General features: G+C 39.7%; 1 protein-coding gene across 2 annotated transcripts in view; it reads right to left on the bottom strand.

Annotated features, from left to right (window-relative positions):
* USF3 (upstream transcription factor family member 3) overlaps window positions 1-21,801 on the bottom strand; it is a 43,661-nt gene that overhangs the window by 9,799 nt on the left and 12,061 nt on the right. The window contains exons 2-6 of one of the 2 annotated variants that reach the window (XM_005548122.5): window positions 14,710-14,825; window positions 12,318-12,382; window positions 10,836-10,864; window positions 7,249-7,331; window positions 1,508-1,604 (exon numbers count right to left, since the gene is read on the bottom strand). In XM_005548122.5, coding sequence (XP_005548179.3) covers window positions 1,508-1,604; window positions 7,249-7,331; window positions 10,836-10,864; window positions 12,318-12,364 — 256 coding nt within the window. In that variant the 5' untranslated portion in view covers window positions 12,365-12,382; window positions 14,710-14,825. The remainder of the gene's footprint in view (window positions 1-1,507; window positions 1,605-7,248; window positions 7,332-10,835; window positions 10,865-12,317; window positions 12,383-14,709; window positions 14,826-21,801) is intronic. The other variant, XM_015446406.4, reaches the window with a different exon arrangement.

Here is a 21,801-nt window from a genome sequence, read left to right as displayed (position 1 = left end):
ACATTTATCAAGCAATTACTATATGCTAGGCTTTAATCTTAAGTTCTTGTATTATCTCTCTTAATCCTCACAAGAACCATGAGATAGCTACTTATATTTTATTATCACCACTTTTAGATGTGAGAAACAGGCTCAGAGCAGTTACTGGGACTTAGAGAGGTTAAGTAACTGGCCAAAGGATACTGAGTGAGTAAATGAAGCTGAGATGCAAACCTAGGAGGGCCTGAGTCTAAGGCCATTGCTTTGGCCACTAGATATGTGCACAGTGAGCATGAGGAAGAAGCCACTCAGAGAAAAAAGAGGATACAACAGACGCACAGAAAAAGAATCAGAGAAATAATGATCATGACAGAAATAACAAACACAGATGTAGGCTGCCTTAGATCCCACCCCTAACCCCTAGCCTGTCTGGTCAGCTTTTTCTGAGTCCCATGCAACTTACATTTTTCAACAATTTCCCTTTTTCCTAAGGTAACTTGATTGCCTCAGCCTCTGTGCTTTGAAATCAAAGGAGCCTTCATTAGGAAAGTCTACTCATCATTCTGTCTTACATACCCTTCTGCGGGGTGCCTCAAATGGTCACTAAACATGGATTATTTATCTATCTGATGGCATCACAAAAGGACCTGGGCCATAAACACCAGCTAAACCAGGTGAGTGGGGAAGCTGCTAATATTTAACTAAAAGTAAACAAGGAGAATTCTGAATGCTGACCTCCTAGGTATGCTTTCCAATATCTTTCCCATCCATTACAACAAACACAACCCAGCACTGGCCTTACCTCAGGCAATTCTGCCCTTTTTTCTCTCCTTTTAAGGTGGCCTACTGAGTTGTCACAGGAAATTCTCTCCCTGCACTTGGCAGGGGCATAAATAAAAGACAATTTCAAACTGGCCTACCCTGAGCTTTACACTTGCCTGGAATATTTTTTTTCCACTGCTATAAGGAAACTTTCTCTCCAATGCTAATGGAAAAGGAGAACTCATTTGATGGCATTAAAAAGTCACCTTTATCTAAAAATCAAATATCATTAAATGATCAGGCAGTTTGATGCACACAAGTAGTATAAACAAAATGAATGTTTTGGCCTTTTTTGTTAATGCATAGTTAAGTCTTGGCACAAGAATATCCTAATCTTGTTTTTAAGTTTCACTGAGCAGAACTCCCCCCTTACATCTTCTTATGGGATTGCCCTAACTGCAATGTCCAATTGGAATAAAGGAGATTTAGCATTACCAGTATCATGAGTTAGGCAAACAGGAAATACACAGAAGAGTTCAAAGTCAAAACTATGTATGCCTGCAAGATAAGTGGTGCTCACAGAGGAGGAGAAAGAGTTAGACTGAAATGAATGTATTGGTAACACTATTCTTCCAGACCCACTGAATGCAGGGTCTTCATGTTTTGGGGCCAAAAAGCTTTCTGTATCATAATATAAATTTCACTGTGACACAAACACCTAAACATTTTTTAAAATAACAAAAAGTAAGAACTTTTAAATCTTTACCTTGTTCATTGTTTCCTCCATTAAGCAAGAGTTCATCATTTTGCCTTTTCAATTCTGTTATATATTTAAAGGCTTGGTCCAGGATCATATTCTTGCTCTGCCCAAGAAAATTTTAAAAGTTTACAAGTTTCACTAAAGGGTAAGAACTTGCCAGATGAAACTCTAAGCTTTGTCTTTATCACATATATATGATACATATCTTCTCAAAATTTAAAATAGGCACTATATTCAAAAGCTTTTACTGTATATTTTTCATTTATTAAATGGTCATTGGGCATCTAATGTGTGGCAGGCTCTGTTTTAGGCACTAGGGATATACTAGTATAACAAACAAAGTCTCTGTCCTTGAAGTATACACACACGCGCGCACACACACACACACACACACACAGGAATGCTACGAAGAAATATAAAGCAGGGTAAGGGGGAGCCAGAGTGATGGTGGAGGTTGCTCTCTGCAATGGACTGAATGTTTGTGCCCCCTAAAATTCATATGTCTAAACCCTTATCCCCAGTGTGATGGTATTTCAGAGGTAATTAGGTCATGAAGGTGGAGCCCCCATGATAGGATTAGTGCCTTATAAGAAGAGACAGAGATGATCTCTCTCTGTCTGCCACTTGAGGACATAACTAGGAAGTGGGTCATCACCAGGAAGTGAATTGGCTGACACTTGATCTTGGAATTCCCAGCTTCCAGAACTGTGGGAAATTAAGTTACCCCGTCTATGGCATTTTTGTTGTAGCAGCCTGAACTAAGACACTGAGAACATTTGTTGTATATGGAGGTTGGGGAAGGGCCCTGAATAAGGTGATACCTGAGCAAAAACTGGAAGGAAGTGAAAGGAAGCAGGCCCTGCAGATATATGGGAAAAGGGAGTCCAGACAGCAGGATCAGAAGGGCAGGGGCCCTCAGCCAAGCTAGGCTTGGCACGTTGGAGGAATGGTAAGGAGGTGAGCGGAGATACAGTGGAGTACATATGGGAAGAGTGGTAGAAGAGGCCAGAGAAGGCCTTCAAGACTGTGCAAAGGTTTTGGATTTTAATGTTATTCTTTACTCTGTTTAACCACAACTACAAATTATTCTAAATAATAGGTCAAGAAAGAAATGTTACTTGATTGAGTTTTGGTGTTGTGCTTCCAGTACATTGTATTCCTAAGCTTTTTCAAAAAGATTGTATGTTATGTTAAAGTATTCCTTTATACTCATGTCCAACATATGCCTATATATCTCTCTTTTAAAAATCCAGACAAGGCCAGGCGTGGTGGCTCACGCCTATAATCCCAGCACTTTGGGAGGCTGAGGCGGGCAGACACTTGAGGTCAGGAATTTGAGACCAGCCTGGCCAAAATGGCAAAATCCCATCTCTATCAAAATTACAAAAAAGTTAGCCAGGCATGGCGGTGCACATCTGTAATCCCAGCTACTCAGTAGGCTGAGACACGAGAATTGCTTGAACCCAGGAGGCGGAGGTTGCAGTGAAGTGAGATCCTGCCACTGCACTCCAGCCTGGGTGACAGAGTGAGATTCTGTCTCAAAAGAAAAAAAAAACAAAAAAAAACAAAAACAAAAGGATTTTGTATTTCTTTACATTTAAAAATATATCTTGGTGGCCAGGTACAGTGGCTCACGCCTGTAATCCCAGCACTTTGGGAGGCTGAGGTGGGCAGATCACCTGAGGTCAGTAGTTTGAGACCAGCCTGACCAACATGGAGAAACCCCGTCTCTACTAAAAATACAAAATTAGCCGGGCGTGGTGGCACATGCCTGTAATCCCAGCTACTCGGGAGGCTGAGTCAGGAGAATCACTTGAACCCAGGAAAAGGAGGTTGTGATGAGCCAAGATTGCGCCACTGCCCTCCAGCCTTGGCAACAGTAGCAAAACTCCATCTCAAAAAGATGATACACATATCGATATCTATATCTATATATGCAATACTTCCATATAGCATCTAGATACCCTTCTTCTTTTTTTTTTTTTTTTTTGAGACAGAGTCTTATTCTGTGGCCGAGGCTGGAGTGCAGTGGCGCAATCTCAGCTCACTGCAACCTCTGCCTCTCGGGCTCAAGTAATTCTCCTGCCTCAGCCTCTCAAGTAGCTGGGACTACAGGCACATGCCATCACGAATGGCTTTTTTTTTTTTTTTTTTTTTGATAGAGACAGGGTTTCACCATGTTGGCCAGGCTGGTCTCGAACTCCTGACCTCAGGAGTTACAAGTGTGAGCCACCACGCCCTGCCCCTACTTACTCTTTTTTTTCTTTCTTTTTTTTTTTTTTTTTTTGAGACGGAGTCTCGTTTTGTCGCCCATGTTAGAGTGCAGTGGCGCAATCTCGGCTCACTGCAACCCCGCCTCCCAGGTTCATGCCATTCTCCTGCCTCAGCCTCCCCGAGTAGCTACAAGCGCCCACCACCACGCCCGGCTAATTTTTTGTTTGTTTGTTTTTAGTAGAGATGGGGTTTCACCATGTTAGCCAAGATGGTCTCGATCTCCTGATCTCGTGATCCACCCGCCTCAGCTTTCCAAAGTGCTGGGATTACAGGTGTGAGTCACCGCACCCAGCCTATTTATTGTTTCTAATGACTGTATTTATTTTATTTACCAGTCTATTGTTGATAAACATTTAAGATATCTTGTCATTTCTGATTTTTCTCCTTCAGCTATCAAGAATGTTGCAATGAATATTTAACCTCTACTCCAGGATATATATTATTAGCTATCTCTAGTACTTTGTAAATAACTGTTTTCATGTAGGAATCACTGTGATTTAGTCCTTTGTTTAGCAATTTATAATTCTGAGTTCTTTGCACTGAGTCCCAACAGAGACCCAATACATAAACCCAGAAAATTATTTACTACTAAGAGAAAAATAATATTGTTCTTTTTAAAAACAATAATCTGAACAAAGGCAGAACCTGGTAATTCCCAGCCACCTGCCCCACTACTGCAGACAGGGCCAAAGCCTGTGAAGAAAATCTTAGTCGGCTCTACTTCTCATAGCCAAATACTGACTTCCTTTGCACATTCTAGGGGGGTAGAGTAAAATGGTTATGGTTTCCTTTCTTCAGAGAAACTCGCAGGGATGAAAGCCAAGAGCAGGAAAGTAAGATTTTCCTGGGCAAACATCTATGTTTACTGAGTAGCTACCTTCCATTGAGACGTGGAGAAAGAAAAACAAATTAGAAGGCGTAGTGTGTGCCATTGTGTTAAGGAAACAGAAAGAACAAATTTTAAAAAGGCTGAAAAATACATATATGGAGCTGGGCGCTATAATCCCAGCACTTTGGGAGGCTGAGGTGGACGGATCACTTGAGGTCAGGAGTTCGAGACCAGCCTGACCAACATGGCAAAACCCCATCTCTACTAAAAATACAAAAATTAGCCTGGCGTGGTGGCATGCACCTGTAATCCCAGCTATTCAGGAGGCTGAGGCAAGAGAATCACTTGAACCTGGGAGGTGGAGGTTGCAGTGAGCCAAGATCATGCCACTGAATTCCAGCCTAGGCGATAGAATGAGACTCCGTCTAAAAAAAATAAATAAATAAAAATAAAAAAATTTTAAAAACCATATATGGAAGTCTAAGTCCATCCTACAGGGAAGAATGAAAGGAAATGAAGAGTAAGTCCTTTCCAAGGGAGACAACATAGAGAAGCAAGCTGATTTGCTCCTTTGACATCCTGGGAAGGCTCAACACTGAGAACCACCAGCCTCTACAGAAGGTGGGGCGAGCTGGGGGTTAAAATAGAGGGGAACTGGCTGAAAGACTCCTAATAAAGCAGTAATAAGAACCACCCCCTACCCTGCCCCCACGCACATATTCTACACAGCTGGGTGACTTTCCCTTCCTGCCCAAACCGCAAGAGACAAGTTTATTTTCTGTGAAATTTGAACCAGAGAATTTCAGCCTCAGGGATACTTGGCTCAAACGTGGACAAGACGAGGGTCCTAAGTGAAACGGGGGGGTGGAGTAAAACTCTGCCTACTACAGCACAAGACTCTCTAGCCCTCCAACCCCCATCCAGCTCCCAGACTAAGAGCAACCAGGCTTATACTCCTCTTGCTACCAGTCCCACTCCCAGGCAGGAGACTGATGGGTTCTTCTCTGAGAAAATAAAAAACTTAATAGTTATCCCACAAAAGAAAAAAACTACAAATACTGATATGCTTTAGTTCCACAACAAGAACAACAAAACTAGCATAGCTTCTAATCATGCAACACCTAGGGCCACCAAAAGATAAATCTATTCAATCAGCTTTTTAATGCCTCATTCCCAAGAAAGAAAAAAACAGCTTCAAGTCACTAAACATTTAAGGAAAACCTCCCCAAAAAAAGAAGAGACAAAAAGGGGAAAAAAGGAAATCAGAGGAAATAAACATAAACTGAAAAAAACTTCAGGAAAACACCTGCATATACTATTCAGAGGTGAGAAGATATTGTATCCACAAACATATGGTAGGAAAAGGAACAGAGAATAAGAAAAAAAGACTCTTGAAAATTAAAAATATAAGAGCTGCAATTAAAAACAGAAGAGCTGGAAGAGGCCAACTGGTTGAGAATGAAAAAGGAGAACAGAGGGTTCCAGAAGTAAAGTCTTGAAGAAAGAAAATGGCAAATGAAAACTATGTAGTACACTCAACCTTGTAGAAAACTCTGCTAAGAGATGGTTGGAAGTGTCAGAAGAATTAAAGATAAGCACATGAAAAATTAAGCAAATGGAAAACTATGAAGTAATTATTTACTCCCCCCAAAGACAAAAGCAACAAATGAAATATAATAATAGTACACTCCTTGGCTCAGCCATGAAAAATATTCACTCTTTTAAAAACATAAAAACTGAATACCGATTTAACCAAAAGTCATAGAATTATAATGGGAGGACTGAAGAAGAAGAAGTCAGGGGAAAAACATAACAACGAGTCAATAGATAATATCTAAAATTGAAAAATTCAGGTACAGCAACAAAAGTATGTTATTTAGAAATATAACAAGGAAAAAAAAAGCAGAAGAAACAGTTGAGAATATTTGCCTCTGAGGAGCTGTGTTGGGGTTAGGAAGCAGGTAGGAGATTAATGTTTGTTGTTTTAAGCTTTTTAGTGCCGTTTGCTATGTGTCTTATTAAGTTTTTGCATATTTTCATTTAATTACAACATTATAATAGTGATTATTGCTTGGGAGTAAGATATCACCTTATTTTTTAAACCTTTTCATGCCTTTCATATTGTTTCAATTTTTTGTTTTGTTTTGTTTTCAGTGGAGCATGCTTTATCCTCATCATTAGAAGGAACAAAAAGGTACCTTCATTAGAGGACACTGTCATACTTTAAGCTGAGATTTTAAATACTACTGGGGGTTAAGAGGGCATGGAGAATAGATTTTTTAAAAGATCCTTGGAAGATTCTAAGTAAGAATTTAAAAGGAGTAGGAACATGCATTGGCAGGAAAACAAAACGAAAAAATGCCTGGCAAATAGAGTGGCATACACATAAGCATAGTCATGTGATTAACTTAGTAATCAAGAGAAAACTGAAGAGTCCAGAAATTATATGGTACATTTGACCATGAAGAAACTGTACTAAAAGACTGTTGGAAGCATGGGAAGAATTAAAACAAGGCAATTATTAACTTCAAAAGAACCATACATAGAAACAGAAAGGAACAAAAGTAATCATTCTAAGCACCAAAACAACTTAGGGAATTGTCTGTTCATACGCATTGAATGAGGATATGAGTAGACTTCTTACCTGCTTCAGGGCAGGAGAACATGGGATCAGCTCTCCTATTCTGTTTATCCCAGCATTGATTTTCTTCTTTCTATGCCTCTCCACTAGATGGGAGAAAATTCGTTTATCAAACCTTACACTACTTAGTCAAAGTGCCTTCATTCAACCAAGGTAAAGAAGTTTTAGGTAAAGAAATCACTAAGAAATGCTTATCTTAGCCAGGCATGATGGCTCACAGCTGCAAACCCAGCACTTTGGGAGGCCAAGGCGGGTGGATCACCTGAGGTCAGGAGTTCAAGACCAGCCTGGCCAACATGGCAAAACCCATCTCTACTAAAAATACAAAAATAAGTTGGGCATGGTGGCACATGCCTGTAGTCCCAGCTACTTGGGAGGCTGAGGCAAGAGAATTTCTTGAAACCCAGGAGATGGAGGCTGCAGTGAGCCGAGATCATGCTGCTGTTCTCCAGCCTGGGCAACAGAACGAGACTCCTCCTGGGAAAAAAAAAAGGGGGGGTGGGCCGGGCGCGGTGGCTCAAGCCTGTAATCCCAGCACTTTGGGAGGCCGAGGCGGGTGGATCACGAGGTCAGGAGATCGAGACTATCCTGGCTAACATGGTGAAACCCCGTCTCTACTAAAAATACAAAAAACTAGCTGGGCGTGGTGGCGGGCGCCTGTAGTCTCAGCTACTCGGGAGGCTGAGGCGGGAGAATGGCATGAACCCGGGAGGCGGAGCTTGCAGTGAGCCGAGATCACGCCACTGCACTCCAGCCTGGGAGACACAGCGAGACTCCGTCTCAGAAAAAAAAAAAAAAAAAGGGGGGGGGTGGAGGGGGAGGTGAAGGGGAAGGGCTTATTAAACATTATCACTATAAATAACTGTAATAAGTAAAATGTCTAAGATGTCATTTTTAAAGTCTAGTTTTATAGAAATCTACATAAGTAATACTTTTATTAGCATTTTGTTTTTTCTTTGACACAGGGTCTCACTCTGTCACCCAGGGTGGAGTGCAGTAGTGTGATCTCAGCTCACTGCAACCTCCTGCCCTCAGCCCCTTCCCTGGGCTCAAGCCTCGTGAATAGCTGGGACCACAGGCATGCAACACCATGCCCAACTATTTTTTTTTTGTATTTTTAGTAGGGAGAGGGTCTTGCCATGTTGCGTAGGATGGTCTCAAACTCCTGCGCTCAAGCTATCGGCCCACCTCAGCCTCCCAAAGTGCTGGGATTACAGGCGTGAGCCACTGTACCAGACCTTAAAATTTTAAAGACCATCATTGATAATAATTACATTCAAATTACAAACAAATAGGAATTGCTAATATTTCATTACTATTAGGTCATCATTCTATTATAGTTCAAGTAATTACTAGAGATTTTAATGATAATCAAATTTAAAGAATCCACTAACAAACAAGTTACTAGAAAGCTGTCTCTTTATGGCAAATGGGCAAATAAGGCCTTTCTAGGCAGATTAAAGAACCTTGAAACACCTTTTTGGATGACTACTGGGCCTTTTTGGAACAGAAACAGCTATTAGTTATGACTTAAAATACATAAGAAAGGGCATTGGTTTGGTTTTCTCTATGGGATCTGGGATCTGGACTCTCCACTTTGGCTATGTTGGATCTTTCCCATCAAAGAAACAAAGCAACTGACAGCTTCTCAATCAACTGTGAGATGTTCCAGGCTTATGTGTTACAAATTTAAAAGAGGTCAAAGGACAGAAGACATTATACAAATAATTTCTATAAAACACTGTAAGTGGAACCATTAGTATTGTCTATTTTCTATTACAAAGTTTTCTAAAACATTCCTTTTTAACAAAGGATTCCAGTGCCTCTAAGTAGATGATCTTTCAGTAGCATGGGTGTGACTTGTCTTGCAAAATATACATATTTTTTGCTTTATGATCTAGCAGTAAGAGCATCCTTCTTTTCTTTCTTTCCCCCTTCCCCCCCCTTTTTTTTGCGACAAGGTCTTGTTCTGTTGCCCAGGCTGGAGTGCAGTGGCACAATCACAGCTCACGGCAGCCTTGACCTCCCAGGCTCAAGCAATCCTTCCACCTCAGCCCCCAGAGTAGCTGGAATCATAGGCACGCACTACCATGCCTGGCTAATTTTTTTAATTACTTGTAGAGGTGGGGTCTCCCTATGTTGCCCAGGCTGGTTTTGAACTCCTAGGCTCAAAATATCCTCCTGCTTTGGTCTACCAAAGTGTTGGAATTACAGGCATAAGCCATCACGCCTGGCCTAGCATCCTTTTCAATGACACCTAATTAGTCTTTCTTAGTAAGTTATAGTAAACAGCTTTTTTTTTTTTTTTTTTTTTGAGACACAGCCTCACTCTGTCACCCCTGGAATGCAATGGCATGATCTCAGCTTATGGCATCCTCCAGCTCCCACATTCAAGCAATTCTCCTGCCTCAGCCTCCTGAGTAGCTAGGATTACAGGCATGCACCACCACACCCGGCTAATTTTTTTATATTTTTAGTAGAAATGGGGTTTCACCATGTTGGCCAGGCTGGTCTCAAACTCCTGACTTCAGGTGATCTACCTGCCTTGACCTCTGCAAGTGCTGGGATTACAGGCATGAGCCACCATGCTCGGCCTATAAGCACATATCTATGGCACCATGTGACAGGTGACTCCAATAAAAAAGGCTTAGCTCTTATGGTCAAAAAGATTAATTTATACAGCCAAAAAAATTAAAGCAATAAACTGTGCTTACCTTTCCTCTGAATTCTCTAATAATAGTAGTTGTTGGTTTCTAAGAGTAGATTTTATAATGCAAGGAGGTTAAAAAAAAAGTCAACATTAAGACTTTTTACCCCCTGCTGATAAATGGAGTTTCAAAGGCAATAAACTCCACATTCTGAGAAACAGCAATATCCCACCAGTGTTCAACATACTTTTCCATAGATAAAATTTTCCCAAGGGTCCTTTGCTTAGACAAAGGAAGGTATCATTTATAGAATAATAAAAATTAGCTTCTAAAATAATATTTTTTAGACCTGAATGCAGTCTGTGATAGAAAATAAGATGCTACACAGTGTGCCAAATTCCAAATGTATGCACAATTAATTTTATAGATGTTTATCTGGCTTTGGCCTATAATTTCAATATCTGAGATAAAATCCAATATTTATTTTCCATACTTTTCCCCATAATTGAGGACTCCAGAACTTAATTTAAGACTGTTCACATTGCAAGGCCTAAAGGATCTATAGCCTGCTGCTCATCTCTTACCTATACCTCTAGGCAGCCAGCCCCCTCAGGAATTGCTGCAAAGATACATTCCCTCCATACTATCTAGGAGAATAACATCTGGACTACCTTGGTAGGTAAAATCACTTAAAACACTAGCTCCAGGGATACAGTAATCTCTTAAAGTATCTAAACAGACTATGAATCAGAAGATGATAAGCAAGCCATCTTCATGAGACTCAGGGAGCATTTTGTCAATTAAAAACAGTAAGGGAACAGTTTCCTAAAACATAATGAATAATGATTCCTTGCTTATAACATAAAAACTTATAATCAACTGCAGTATGATTTCATTTTGAATGCAAAAAATGCTAACAGGTAAAATTTAAATTGTTTCTACCTGCATTGTGTGTCTCCCGGTTTTTCTTTCTGAAACAAAAAGTACAGATAAAAGGTAACATGAAAATAATGGGAAAGTATTTTTACCACTTTATACTTTGAGAATCATAAAAATAAATTTTATGAATTTGTATTTGTTGCAGCAATAAGAAACAATCTGAAGAAACATTTCCTTAATATATATTATGGTATGAAAATCTAATGGCAGAGAACCTCAATATAAATTTAGAAACCACAATTTCTGGAGGTAACTACAACTCTCTATTCTTCCATACCCAGAAGTCATAGGTTGGGAAATGAATCAATCACTGAAAAGCTTAATTAACTATTTCAAAATGTAACTTAGGTGCTGGTAAATTCACGAAGTGATGTGCCAAGTAGATGATTTCTGATGTTTGTCCTGCACCTGGGCCAGTACGGGTGTGGGTGTACAGGAGACACAAGCAACAGTAGAGAGTAGTTTTGTAATCCCTAGGGAGGGAGATGTTGCAGCCAACAGCACCCGTGCACAGACAAGTGGCATTTGAGCTATCTTGTATTCATGTACCTTAGGTTGTCCAAACTCTTAAATTTTCTTGAAATCCAATCTACTAAAAGCATTGACCTTCCCTTTTATACACAATTACTCAAAACATTAGCATTCTCTAACAGCTATTTGTAAGGAAAGAGAATCGTGATTTTAATATTAGTAGAAGCATTGGCCATGCAATTCTAAGCAGAAACATTGCGAAAGGTGCTAGAAACTCAGAAAAAAAGGTTATACAAAGAACCAGAAGTAATATTGTTCTGATATGCATATTAGCATTAATGGATTATAATGTCACAAAATGTCTATTCAAACTGACTAGAGCCTAAATGAACTTAGGATATATAAAAATTAATACTATAGGCAAGTGAAAATGTCATTAGCAACAAAACATTTAAAATAGATTTGGTAATATATTAACTACTGACAGTCATTCTTGTTATACTGCTAGTAGAATAAGAACAGACAATTTTTTTTCCTTTTTTTTTTTGAGATGGAGTCTCTGTCACCTAGGCTGGAGTGCAGCGGCATGATTCTGGCTCACTGCAACCTCTGCCTCCCAGGTTCAAGCAATTCTCCTGCCTCAGCCTCCCGAGTAGCTGGAACTACAGGTACGTGCCATCATACCCAGCTAATTTTTGTATTTTTAGTAGAGACAGGCTTTCACCATGTTAGCCAGGCTAGTCTTGAACTCCTGACCTCAGGTGATGCGCCAGCCTTGGCCTCCCAAAGTGCTGGGATTACAGGCGTGAGCCACTGCACCCGGCCAGGATGGAAAATTTTTAACCATATACCTTTTTTAGTAAATCTGTATTTATCTAAAAATATTTTTGGAAAGTAATAATTTCCTAGGTATCTAAATAAAAGTTCTCTAAGGACTACCTGTGTGGCAAAATAGGAACTAATTCTGCTTCTTATCTGCCCAAAGTATATTACATTGGGGCTGTGGATACATACCTGTGCTGCTTTTTTGTAGGCGTCTCATTCTCTGTCATTTCTGGCATGGTTACAGTAATAGGAACCTACAAAAGGATAGAAAGACACACCAGAAAGCTTAGTCATTCTAGAATCTTATAAAAATTTATCAATAGCCATTTGATTTGAATATTAAAATGCTAAAAAAAAACTGACATTGAAAAGCACTGGATTAGGTGTTGCAGATAAAAGTATAAGAAAATAGGATAAAAGTACTATAATTAGTAAATGTGGAAAATGGTGAATATCAAATGTGAGGTATAGCCAGAAAGTACTTGAGAAAACTTGAGTAGAAAAAATATCACTGCAGGCTTGGAAATCAAGAAAAGCTTAAAGGGGATGTGAATTTGAGCAAGAGCTGGAAAGATAGGTAGAACATACTTGAGTTGGGAGAGTATGCTATTTGTTCATGTGAAGTGTTATACAGAATTTAAACTAAAACAACGGTCCCCAACTCTGAACACAAAAAAACCAAACATGACAAGAACACAAACATGTAATATTCCATACATGAAAGCAAGCATTCATTCACTCACTCATTTGTTGGGCTTTTACTTCAAACTGCTAGAAGTCTCACATTATCATTTGAATGTCATTAAAATCTGGGCATGAAAATTCTATATATATTTCAATTATCAGGCTACTAAATAATACATGCACTATTGGAAAATATACATATATATAGGAAAAGGCCGGAAAGCAAATACATTAATATATTAATCATAGTTAAGTAAGGGTAGTGATATTTTGGTGATTTCATTCTCTTCCCCGACTTTCAAAAATTTCATAATGAAAGCTGTGATGCTTTTATATCCCAGAGACTGACAACTGTATTCGTCCGTTCTCCTGCTGCCATAAAGAAATACATGAGACTGGGAAATTTACAAAGGAAAGAGGGTTAACTGAGTTACAGTTCCACAGTGCTGGAGAGGCCTCTGGAAACTTACAATCATGGTGCTCTGTCACTTTTTGAACACTTTGCTGCTTAGAAATTTCTTCCACCAGATAACCTAAATTATCTCTCTCAAGTTCAAAGTTCCACAGCTCTAGGGAAAGGCAGAATGCTTCCAATTTCTTCACTAAAGCATAGCAAGAGTCACCTTTGCTCTAGTCTCCAAGAAGTTCCTAATCTCCATCTGAGACCACCTCAGCCTGGACTTCATTGTCCACATCACTATCAGCATTTTGGTCAAAATCATTCAACAAGTCTCTAGGAAGTTCCAAACTTTCCCACATTTTCCTGTCTTCTTCTGAGCCCTCCAAACTGTTCCAACCTCTACCTGTTACCCAGTTCCAAAGCTGCTTTCACATTTTCAGATATCCTTATAGCAGTGCCCCACTCCCAGTACCAATTTACTGTGTTAGTCCATTCTCACGTTGCTATGAAGAAATGCTCAAGACTAGGTAATTTATAAAGGAAAGAGGTTTCACTGATTCATAGTTCCTTAGGGCTGGGGAGGCCTCAGAAGACTTACAATCATGGTGGAAGGGGAAGCAAACATATCCTTCTTTACATGGCGGAGGGAGGGAGAAGTGGCGAGCAAAGTGAGGAAAGCTCCTTATAAAACCATCATCTCATGAGAACTCACTCACTATCACAAGAACAGCATGAGGGTAACGGCCCCCATGATTCAATTACCTCCCACTTGGGCCCCTCCCATGACAAATGGGAATATGGGAACTACAATTCAAGATGAGATTTGGATGGGGACACAGCCAAACCATATCAGCAACCTTTCAAAATGAGTCTACCAAGTTGGGATACCTGCTGTGGTACACTGGAGGAGGTGCAAGTAGTGTGGTTTCCCATTTTTTTCTCCGAGAGAGAGAAAAAGTAGCAAGTATGAAGTCTGAAGTCAGAAAGCATGAGGAGTTTAAAATCTGTTTCTGCCACTTCCTAGCTGTCAGGTCTTGGGCAAGTTACATAACCCTCAGAACCTCAGATGCTTCATCTACACCATGAATCATAGTAACAGTATTACATTTTTGGATTGTTCTGAGCAGGGAATGAAATTTTGCAGGGACAGCACAAGACCATGTTGCCTAGTAGTAATAAGGATTTAATAAATGTTAGCTTTAAATGTTAGTGAGATATTTCAGGTTAACTTTAGCCCTAGGGAGGAAGAAGGGTCCTGGGAAATAAGCAGACATGAATGCAGGAAGGGGAAGACAGAAAGCACTGACTGAAGCAGCCTGTGGAGAAACGTGTCATCAAAACCCATGTCCAGCAGTTTATTCCTATTCCACTTTTTCCCTACCATTTGTGAAGTACCTATCAGCCTAAAAGCAATGAGCTCACAATAGGTAACCATATGGTGATGGTGGGGGACATGTAATTAAATAAATAAATGAATAATCCCTGTGACCTTCTCACCTAAGGGCTTGCAGAGTTTCTTCACTTTTGATTCCTGGCTTCCAATGCCTCCCGTTTCTGATCCAAATGTATCATCTTCTGCCAGAAGATGGTCTATGGGTTATGCTTTCTTCTTACTACACAAGAGAAAAATCAATGAATGTTTATAGTTGCGAGGTGTCCATTAGCACCACGTAAGGCAAAGGCTGACAACCTATGGCATGCAAGCACATTTTTAGTGCCACAAAGGATGATCCTGAATTCTCCCCACCACTTGAAAGCAAATCAATGCAGTTGCTCTCAAAAGTCACTTTCCTATTTGGTTACCAATGCTCCACTCCCACAAAGATGGTAGTCTTACAGCCAATAGATGGTCCCCAAGAGGTGATTCTCTGTTTTCTCCTATGCATGCTCATTGTCCCTTCGGTCCTTACTAGCTGCTGGTTACTCAAAGTCCTCCACTTGGGTCTTACCCTAACTTCTGTCCTCAATTCTAAAATTATCTTTCCTTCAATTTCCTACCTCCTACTTCTCTCTTGTAAGATTGCCTGAAAACTTACATAGGGACCTTCCCCTAAGGCAGTGACACTAGAAGACAGTCCTCAGACCTTTGCATTGCATGTGTTCTTTAAAAATGTAAATTTGGGGGCTTCATTCCAAACATGACAAATGAGAGGTCCGGGTAGGGCCCAGGAATTTGCATTTTCAACAATCTCTTTGGGTGATCTCCCCTCCTCTCCCTCCCCTCCCCTGCCTTACCCTCCCCTCTCCTTCCCTTCCCTTCTCCCTCCCTTCCTCCCTCGCTCCCTTCGTTTCTCTCTTTCTTTTTTGTTTTTGGTTTTTTAGGTACAGAAAAATTTTAGAAACTTCAAGAGAGGGATCTGAATTTTAATAAGTGCCCCAGGTGATTCTGATAGGAAAAAGTTGGAAACACAGGCAGTTATCTTTAATTGGTGAAAATTCAAGCATCTGCCCAATACCCTAGTTCCAATCTTTCCCCTACAGCCCTTTTGAAAGTCTGCAGATAATTTCACATATAATTAAGGGACATAAAGTAAAAGTTCTAGCTGTCTAAACATCTAGAATCTTTTTTTTTTTTTCTGGGCTCAGTCCATAATAACCAGTATCTAAAATCTTAGAAAGTCAATGACACTAAGGGTCTATCACATAAGTAAACATTCTTTGCACTCAGGTGAAAGCCAGGAATTTAACTGAAAGAGGAATACAACTGTAAATCAAAATCATCCCATTTACCAAATGCCATTATGAATATCCATCTCAATGTAAAATTATTTAGAGGTCCAATGTTCATGCTATTAAAATTGCATTCCTGATGCTAAAAAAAAGAGCATCTATGGAAAGTAACTATACAATATTTTCATAAATCCCTGTCCACTTAATAATTAGCTTATTAATAAAGAAATTACATTTTAAATATATTTACATAACTAAATACAAATACACACTTTAAAATATTTAAAGTGTCATTAAAAATTTTTTTTAATTTTTAAAAATGTTTTTAGAGAAAGGATTTTGCTTTGTCATCCAGGCTGGTGTGCAGTGGCATGATCACAGCTCACTGCAGTCTGAAACTCCTGGGCTCAGGTGATCCTCCCACCTCAGCCTCCTAAGTAGCTAGGAATACAGGCACACATCACTATTCCCAGCTAATTTTTTGTAGAGATGGGCTCTCGCTATGCTGTCCAGGCTGGTCTCTCTCTCTTAACTCCTGGCCTCAAGTGATCCTGCTGTCTCAGTCTTCCAAAGTGCTCAGAGCCACTGCACCTGGTTCCATTAATATTTTGGCTGCATTAGTTTCTGAATGCCAAAGAATTACATTAGTAATCTCTGAATTATGCTTTTATGGAAGAACTATTCCTGACGTTAGTCAAACCCAGTGTGGTACTCAGATAACCTGCATCAAAATCGTATTTTTCAAAACTTTCTTCCTTGAGGTAAACCTTACATATAATAAATTGCATAAATCTTATGTATAATATTCAATGGTTTCTGACGAATGCACACAACTGCATGACCCAACCCCATCAAGGTACAGAACATTATCACCAGAGAAAGTTCTTTTTTTTTTGAGACGGAGTCTCGCTCTGTTGCCCAGGCTGGAGTGCAGTGGCACAATCTCTGTTCACTGCAACCTCTGCCTCCTGAGTTCAAGCAATTCTCCTGCCTCAGCCTCCCTAGTAGCTGGGATTACAGGCACCCGCCACCATATCCAGCTAATTTTTGTATTTTTAGTAGAGATGGGGTTTCACTATGTTGGCCAACCTGGTCTCAAACTCCTGACCTCAAGCAACCCACCCATCTTGGCGTCCCAAAGTGCTGGGATTACAGGCGTGAGCCACCGTGCCCAGCCTGAGAAAGTTATTTCATGACCCTTTCAAGTCAATCCCTTCCCCTACTCCAGAAGCAAACCCTATCCTAAATTTTTTCACCATAAAACTTCATACAAATATACTGGTTGGGAATTCTTTTGTGTAAAGCTTTCATTAAGTATAATGTTTCTGAAATTCATCTAGTAGTTTGTTCATTTTTATTGAATTCATCTAGTAATTTGTTCATTTTTATTGCTGAGTATAAATATACAACTGCATGTGAATTTGTAACAGAGTTTATCTGTTTTTCTTTCTTTCTTTCTTTCTTTCTTTTTTTTTTTTTTTTGAGACAGAGTTTCGCTCTTGTTGCCCAGTTTGGAGTGCAGTGGAGGATCAAGGATGCATCAATTTTCGCCACAGATATTGGCCTGTAGTTTTCTTTTACTGATGTGTCTTTGGTTTGGTATCAGGGTAACACTGGCTTCATAGAATGAGTTTGAAGTATTCCCTCCTCCTCTATTTTTCTTAATAGTTTCCACAGGACTGGTATTAGTTCTTCTTTAGATGTTTGGTAGAATTCCGCAGTGAAGCTATTGGGTCCTGGGCTTTTCTTTGCTGGGAGACTTTTAATTATGACTTTGATATCATTACTTGTTATTGGTATACTTAGGTTTTGGACTTCTTCATGGTTCAATTTTGGTAGGTTGTATGTGTCCAGGAATTTATTTCTTCTAGGTTTTCCAATTTATTGGCATATAGTTGCTTATAGTAGTCTGTAATGATCCTTTGAATTTCTGTGGTATCCACTGTATGTCTATTTCATTTTTTATTTTATTTGGGTCTCCTCTCTTTTTGTCTTGGTTTGTGGATTTTGTTTATCTTTTCAAAAAACAAACTTTTTGGCCAGGTTACGGTAGCTCACACTTGTAATCCCAGCACTTTGAGAGGCCGAGGGAGGCATATCACTTGAAGTGAGGAGTTTAAGACCAGCCTGGCCAACGTGGCAAAACCCTGTCTATACTAAAAACATAAAAATTCACCGGGTGTGGTGGCACATGCCTGTAATTTAAGACTGAGGCAGGAGAATTGCTTGAACCCAGGAGGCGGAGATTGCAGTGAGCCAAGATCACCCGCCACTCCAGTCTGAGTGACAGAGTGAGACTCTGTCTCCAAACAAAAAAAAAAGGTTTTGTTTTGTCAATCTATTTTATTGTTTTTGTTTTCATTTCAATTTCACTTATTTCTGCTCTGATCTTTACTTAATTTCTTCCACACTTTTGAGTTTGCTTTGATACTGCTTCTCTAGTTTCTTAAGATGTACTGTTAGGTTCTTTATTTGAAGTTTTTCTACTTTTTATTTTTATTTTTGAGATAGAGTCTCACTCTGTCACCCAGGCTGGAGTGCAGTAGTGTGATCTTGGCTCACTGCAACCTGCACCTTGCAGGTTCAAGCAATTCTCCCTACCTCAGCCTCCCGAGTAACTGGGATTACAGGCACCCACCAGCACGCCTGGCTAATTTTTGTAGTTTTTAGTAGAGACGCGGTTTCACCATGTTGGCCAGGCTGGTCTTGAACTCCTAACCCCAGGTGATCTGCCTGCCTCGACCTCCCAAAGCGCTGGGATTACAAGCATGAGCCATTATGGCCAGTCTGAAGTTTTTCTACTTTTTTGATGTGGGTGCTTTCATCTTATTACCACTTTTGCTGTATCCCATAGGGTTTTGTATGCTGTGTTTCCATTTTCGTTTAAGGAATTTTTTAATTTCCTTCTTAATTTGTTTATTGACCCACTGATCACTCAGGAGCATATTGTTTAATTTTCCTATATTCACATAGTTTCCGAAGTTTCTCTTATTATTGATTATAGCGTTATTCCACTGTGATCAGAGAAGATACTTGATATTATTTCACCACCATGCCTGGCTTTCTTTTCTTCTTTTTTTTTTTCGGATTTTTAGTACAGACGGGGTTTTGCCATGTTGGCCAGGTTGGTCTCAAGCTCCTGACTTCGGTGAGCCGCCCGCCTCAGCCTCCCAGAGTGCTGGGATTAGGCATGAGCTATCACACTCAGCAAGATTATTTCAATTTCAATTTTTTGTTTTTTGAGATGGAGTCTTACTCCGTCACCCAGGCTGGAGCGCAGTGATGCGATCTCAGCTCACTGCAACCTCCACCTCCTGGGTTCAAGCAATTCTCTCCCTCAGCCTCCCAAGTAGCTGGGATTACAGATGCCCACCACCATGCCTGGCTAATTTTTTTGCATTTTTACTAGAGACGGGGTTTCACCATCTTGGCCAGGTTGGTCTTGAACTCTTGACCTTGTGATCCACCCGCCTCAGCCCCCCAAAGTCCTGGGATTACAGGCGTAAGCCACCAGCGAAGCCCACCTAAAAATGTTTTAAGACTTTGTCCAGGCACAGTGGCTCATACCTGTAATCCCATCACTTTGGGAGGCAGAAGTGGGAGGACTGCTTGAACCTAGGAGTTCAAGACCAGCCTAGGCAATATAGTGAGACCCTATCTCTACAAAAAATAGAAAAAAGTATCCAGATAGGTGGCATGTGCCTGTAGTCCCAAATACTGCAGAGACTGAGGTGGAAGAATCACTTAAGCCTGGGAAGTCGAGGTTGCAATGAGCCATGATCATGCCACTGCACTTCAGCTTGGGCGACAGAGTGAGACCCTGTCTTGCAAAACCAAACCAAACCAAACCAAAACAAACAAACAAAAAAACACCACTTGCTTTGTGGCCTAACATAGGATCTATCCTTGAGAATGATCCATGTGCTGAGGAGAAAACTGTACATTCTGCAGCTGCTGGATGAAATGTTCTATAAATATCTATTAAGTCCATTTGGTCAATAGTGCAAATTAAGTCTAATGTTTATTGATTTTCTGTCTGAATAATCTGTCCAATGCTGAAAGTGAAGTGTTGAAGTCTCCAACTATTATTGTATCGGGGTCTATCTCTCTTTTTGATATAATAATATTTACTTTATATATCTGGGTGCTCCCCTATTGGGTGCATATATATTTACAGTTGTTATATCCTCTTGCTGAAATGTTCCCTTTAAAATTATATAATGATGTTGTCTCTTTTTATAGTTTTTGTCTTGAAATCTATTTTATTTGATGTAAGTATAGCTACTCCTGCTCTTATTTTGGTTTCCATTTCTATGGTATATCTTTTCCATCCCTTTATTTTCAGTCTATGTGTGTGTGTCTTTATAAGTGCGTTTGCTGTAGGAAACAGATCATTGGGGTTTTTTCTTCTTCTTCTTCTTCCTCTTTAATCCATTCAGCCACTCTATGTCTTTGGATTGGAGCGTTTAGCCCATTTACATTCAATATTATTATTGATAGGTAAAAACTTACTCCCGCCATTTTGTTTTCTGTTTTCTGGTTGTTTTATGGTCTTCTCTTCCATCTCATGTCAGTGTTTTTCTCTGGTGGTATGTTTTAATTTCTTGCTTTATACATTTTGTGTATTTATTGTATTTTTTTGACTTGAGGTTACCATGAGGCTTGCAAATAACATCTCATAACCCACTATTTTGACTAATGACAATCTAACTCTGATTGCAAAAACAAACAAGCCAAGAGAAAACTGATAAAAACTCTAGTTTTTATGTATAAAAACTATTATCTGGTTTTAAAAACTATAGTTTACTTCATGAACATAAGAGTAAACAGAAAATCTGAATCTTTTTTTTTTTTTTTTTACATCAGATACAAAACTCTACACTTAAATTTCATCCCGTTTTTGTTTTTGTTTTTGTTTTTTTTGAGATGGAGTCTCACTCTGTTGCCAGGCTGGAGTACAGTGGTGTGATCTCAGCTTACTGCAACCTCCACCTCCCAGGTTCAAGCAATTCTCCTGCTTCAGCCGCCCGAGTAGGTGGGACTACAGGCATGTGCCACCATGCCCAGCCCAGCTGATTTTTATATTTTTAGTAGAGACGGGGTTTCACTATGTTGGCCAGGATGGTCTTGATCTCTTGACCTCGTGATCCACCCACCTTGGCCTCCCAAAGTGCTGAGATTACAGGCGTGACCCACCATGCCCGGCCCATCCCCTGCTTTTTAACCTTCTGATGTTTCTACTTATATCTTATTACACTACCTTTTAAAATGTTGTAGTTATTATTTTTGATAGATTTGTCTTTTAGTCTTCCTACTCAAGACATGAGTAGCTTACACACTATAGTGTTAAAATATTCTGTATTTGTCTACGTATTTACTGTTACCACATACCTTCAGACAATTTCTTATTGCTTGTTAACATCTTTTTCTTTCAGGCTGAAGAACTCCCTTCAGCATTTCTTATAGGACAGGTCTGGTGTTGACAAAATCCCTCAGCTTTTGTTTGTCTGAGAAAGTCTTTATTTCCTCTTGATGTTTGAAGTGTATTTTCACTGGATATAATATTCTAGGATAAAAGTCTTTTTCTTTCAGCACTTTAAATATGTCATCTGACTCTCTTCCGGTCTGTAAGGTTTCCACTGAGAAATCTGTGGCCAAACATACCAGAAATGCTTTATATGTTATTTTTTTCTTTCCCTTGCTGCTTTTAGGATCCTTTTTTATCCTTGACCTTTGGGAGTGTGATTATTACCTGTCTTGAGGTAGTCTTCTTTAATTTTTCTTGGTGATCTATAACCTCCTTAGACTTGAATACTGGTATCTTTCTCTAGATTTGGAAATTTCTCCAATATTATCTCTTTGAATAAACTTTCTACCTCAATCTCTCTCTCCACTTCCTCTTTAAGACCAATAACTCTT

Source organism: Macaca fascicularis, chromosome 2 (genome assembly GCF_037993035.2).
Source record: "Macaca fascicularis isolate 582-1 chromosome 2, T2T-MFA8v1.1".
NCBI classification, from domain to species: domain Eukaryota; kingdom Metazoa; phylum Chordata; class Mammalia; order Primates; family Cercopithecidae; genus Macaca; species Macaca fascicularis.
Note: the sequence above shows the minus strand (reverse complement) of the source record. Positions and strands in the feature narration are given on the sequence as shown.